Raw genomic sequence first — 4604 nt, 5'->3', positions numbered from 1 at the left:
TTTTTTTTTTTTTTTACTACCAAAGTTTAGGCTAAACCAAAATGGTAATAGAAAACTATAACTATTTTATGTATTGTTAGCTATGAAGATTACTTATGATGTAGAGATAAATAGAGATACTTCCTTATGGTCACATATCAACAAAGCGACACTTTAATGCAAAAATGATAATATCATAATATGGGGAAGAAAAGATGTATATTTTTAACAATTTTAATCATTTACAATTCCTTTTATAATCCTATATAACTTATAATCATTTAAATGATTAAAACTCACAATTTATTGTTTTTACAGCTGGAAATCCTATATATATATATATATATAATTGTGAGCAAGATGATAAAATTCAATTAAACTTTAATTATGCTCGAAATACTCTTCTATGTTAGTTATTTAAGTTCTTATGTAAAATAATTGTTAAGTTTACAATTGATTTAAAATTCATTTTGGTTTTAGAATCATTAAGTTTTGAAGATTAAAGAGTTTGTTTATACCCTTTTAACTCACTTCCTAGTTGGGTTAGAGTGTGAATTCCAAACAATATTTAAACCACAAATTTATCTTTAAAAAAAAAAAATTTAAACCACAAATATATACATATATAATTATGAAAAAGTGATTAATGTTAGTAATTTAGTTTAGAAATTTCTTTTTGTACCACTATGACAGTTATGAAATTATGTTCATCCGAATATATCAAATTTAAATCCACTTTCACATTTGTGATACTTGAGAATAAGAGAAGGTGGATCACCCAAAACCCCTAAATGTGCATCTTTTTTGCTTTTACATCGAAGGATCAAACGTCACTAAAACTTCCCAACACATACCAGTTATTTGTGCCCAAAAAAAACATTTGAGTGTTATATTTGGTGTCTCATTGCTCTGTTTTCTCTTAAATTCCATCAGCCACTTTAATTTTAATCCCAAAACATTAATTTTAATCCCAAGTTTTGGTGAATACTGATTTGAACCACTTTTTTTCTCGTCCGTCTGTTCGTATATATTCTAATGAGCATGTAACGCTGTGGTTCTCTAGAATATATTACAATATCGGTTTGCAAGAAAACAAAAGAAACCATCTAGTTCCAGAAATCAGGATCATAAGTTCCTGAAATCGGTAAACCAAAAATAAGAACAGTCATGTCTTATTCAATTACCTTACTAATCTCCCTGCAAGATGCAAAAGAATCTCTGGTTTGCAGTATGTATCTGTCACCATCCGGGTTTTTTACACTTCACTGGTATCTGTTGAACCTCTTTTTTTTCCACTCATGATACTCGGCCAGCCAGTGGTGTCTCTCGGTCTTTATATCTGACCGGAATGTTCTATGGATCTGAATGAGTACCAAAAGAAGCATTGATGAACAGCCTGCCTGCAATCAAAGAGGTTATGTGACTGATGATTGTGCCGATTTTAAATGTGGTCAGGCGTCAATATATAGCAACTTAGCGTGAATCGGGAGCTTCCTCAAACTTAGGGTAGACTTTTTTATAAAAACTTGTTCACTAATGTATTGAACACGACCACAACTTAACCCCAAGACCTTAGTATACAAAGTTTAACAGAGAGTTAGTTCTTACCTCCAACTAACTTTGGGTATATATTTGTTTCAACAACCATTTTTAGTTCTACATCAGAGTAGCGCCTTTAGTTGTCAAATACACTCAGGCAGACTGTCGAGTGCCTGCAGAGGCCAAAAACCATGTTTTTAATCCTTGAACAAACGTGCAAGCCGCAAATGTGTGTAATGGGGGTAATTAAAAAAACAGCAGAGTTGTCATCTACCTCCTTGTGATTGTCATGTGACGTTGAGTACGCTGGGTCTCTTCGTTGTAGATCGTTTTAATGCCCCAGACTTCACCAACGAAGACTGCTAACCAAAACAACTATTAAGGCTACTTGGCAGTGAAATTTATAATCATTATATGGAGCTGTTGTAAAGTATGGTAAACAATTCAAACATGGAAAACCTGTGTTGGTTTTGGCAAATAACATGAGGTGGTTGTAATTGCAGAACCAAAACCTTTCCATGGATCGGCTCTCTCGTTTCCGCAAGCCCAACGAAGACGGTATGTTCCGTGAACCTAGTAGAGACAGACGCATCACCAAACTTGAAGTTCGGATTGCTTCTGGCGACATCAAAAACACTTACTCATAAACCGAGCCTTCACTGAAGGTGTTAAAACGGTACACGTTGATTGACCCTTGGATAAGCATAGCCTGCAAATTGAAGCGATGGATCAGCGTACAACAAATCATAAATCTGTTCATCTGTAGAGTTAGAGGTACCTAAGCAAATAACAAAAGCTCTAATTTCTTGTAAAGAAAAGGATCCCGCTTACGTTCTCACCAGGTCATGTGTGTTTGTTATATACGCAACCGACAAACCATACACTGACGGCAGAATCTCAACGGCGATAATAGTCATCCCACCGATCCATACCCACCACTGTTGGATCTCCTCTTGACGGAGCTACCCGGAGTCTCCCGCCGCAGCGCTCGCGTCTTCCTCCACGGCGTCGGGCGAGAAGGCCTCATGCTGAAAGTGAAAGCCTTCGCGATGCGTCTCTTCCACCTCGGCCTCTCCTCTCACTTAGTCTCCGACGTGACCACGCCTCCGATCTCATCTCCCGATCTCCTCATCGCCTCAGCCGGTCCCGGACGATTCTCCACCGTCGATGTGATTTGCTCCATCGCGAAATCGTGCGGTGCTAAGGTTGTGCTCATCACCGCGCAGCCGGAGAGAGCTTCTTGTGTGAAGCAGACGACGGATGTGTGTTATGTCCCGGCGCAGACGTGGCAAGTGACGGCGGAGGTGCGGCGGAGAAGGGATGAATAAGGTTTCTGGTAATGGGCTGAATTATCAAATTCTCAATCCAAAAAGCCCACAAATTCTCGTCTTTTTCTTAAATGAAACGCAGAGTTGCGATGTAACGGACAGGTGTCGCGAGCTCCTCGCCCTATTTGTTGCGCTGGCAGCATAAGAAGAGAGTTGTCTTCTTCTTTATGTTATAAGATCTTTTATCTATTGCTATTAAACATGACATTGTTTTCCCCTTGATTTTCTATAGATACTTTCATGCACCAATAATTTTGTTTATTTTAAATTACATTTAATAATATATATGTAATATATTTAAAATTCGAATCTTAGATAAATTTTTTATCTATTTATTTTGGTTAAATGTATTAAATCAACTTGTATAAAATTACTAAAAATCATATAAAAATTGTATAGTTATTAAAAATTATAACTAAACAATATTTATAAAATTTGTAGATATCTAAAAGAAACTAATGAAATTACGATTAACAATTTTTTAATTTTTTTAAAAAGATGTAGAAAATTTTGAAAATATTAGTAATAAAAATTTTATAATTATAAAAATACAATTAAATAATGTATTTCAAAATTTATAATGCATATTTCAATATATTTATTTTAGTGATGATTTATGAATTATTACCATATTTTAAGAAGTTTAACAAAAATATAAATCAACATTAAATGTAATGTATTAGTTATTGTCATATTCTATAAAGTGTACCAAAAATATGTGTCAGTAATAAATGTGATTGTCCATGTCATATTAACTATAAGCCATGTCATCAATCTTGTTAGCAATGTCATCATTTTTTTTTGTAAAAATGATCGTAGATAGGACATGTGGCAAAATCACTTCGCAAATATAGTCTAGGAGATTACAAGTGTGCCATTATACATTTACTCTTTATTTATGGGAAATTATCACAAATACCACATTCATAGTACCACTTTTCATGTTTACACTCATCACTTTTACTCTCACTTCTAATGAAGGGTAAAAAACACTTATACCCATACGGTTAACTAGTCTAGACTTTTCCATGGCAATTGGAAAATAAGGTGTCCACCAAAGTTAAAACATTTTCTATGGCAATTGGTGATTGGATGTATAGCAGTCAAGAAGAATCTACATGCAAGAGGGATACAAGAGGACATATGTTGTGCAAGATGTGGAAGCCTATGAGGAATCGATAAACCATATGTTTTTCGAATGTCTTCCAGCACTTCAGATGGATGATCATTAGTTTGCATGGATACTTTGGTACATTTGGTACATTTGGAAGAGAAGGAATAATAAAGTCTTTAGTAACTTAGATATTAATCCTAGGGACACTCTTAAGTTGGCAGAAACAGAATCAACACTTTGGGCTGAAGTACATATATTGAACGAACAGAGGACAACACGAAACGTCGAGGTTATGACACTACCGTCAATTTCAGGAAGATGGTGTTTCACAGATGGTTCTTGGAAAGAGAATGATATTTTCTTCGGACAAGGTTGGTTTAGTACTCTAGAAAGATTTGATGGGCTGATGGGGGGCGAGAAATGTTAGAGCTAGTCTATCTTCTCTCCATGCAGAGATGGAAGCAATAAAATGTATGAGGAACTTACGGCAGTTTCAGGTCACGTTTGTAACAGATTGTTCTCAATTGGTGAAGATGGTTTCGGAACCAGAAGAATGACCAGCTTTTGCAAGTTATTTAGAAGATTTAAAAATCATGAAAGAGAGTTTCCTCCGATCAGAGATCATCTATGAACTACGAACGCAA

At 35.2% G+C, this 4604-nt stretch overlaps 2 protein-coding genes across 2 annotated transcripts; one reads left to right on the top strand and one right to left on the bottom strand.

Moving 5' to 3' along the window:
* Positions 1-1026: 1026 nt before the first annotated feature.
* Positions 1027-2592, bottom strand: LOC106304861. Its single transcript, XM_013741249.1, has 6 exons — positions 2358-2592; positions 2160-2227; positions 1978-2091; positions 1793-1877; positions 1588-1691; positions 1027-1379 (listed from the first exon to the last, which is right to left on the bottom strand). Exons 1-5 carry the CDS (start codon positions 2363-2365, stop codon positions 1655-1657), a joined length of 312 nt encoding a protein of 103 aa, XP_013596703.1. The 5' UTR covers positions 2366-2592; the 3' UTR covers positions 1027-1379; positions 1588-1654.
* On the top strand, positions 2406-2867 carry LOC106302350 (3-hexulose-6-phosphate isomerase-like; the record flags this gene model as incomplete). Its single annotated transcript, XM_013738877.1, has 1 exon — positions 2406-2867. A coding segment is annotated over one exon (441 nt), but the record flags the coding sequence as incomplete, so codon positions are not given.
* Between the last annotated feature and the right edge of the window lie 1737 nt (positions 2868-4604).

Source organism: Brassica oleracea, chromosome C7 (assembly GCF_000695525.1).
Source record: "Brassica oleracea var. oleracea cultivar TO1000 chromosome C7, BOL, whole genome shotgun sequence".
In the NCBI taxonomy this organism is placed as follows: Eukaryota; Viridiplantae; Streptophyta; class Magnoliopsida; order Brassicales; family Brassicaceae; genus Brassica; species Brassica oleracea.
The sequence above is the reverse complement of the archived record's forward strand: the minus strand, read 5'-3'. Positions and strand labels throughout refer to the sequence as shown.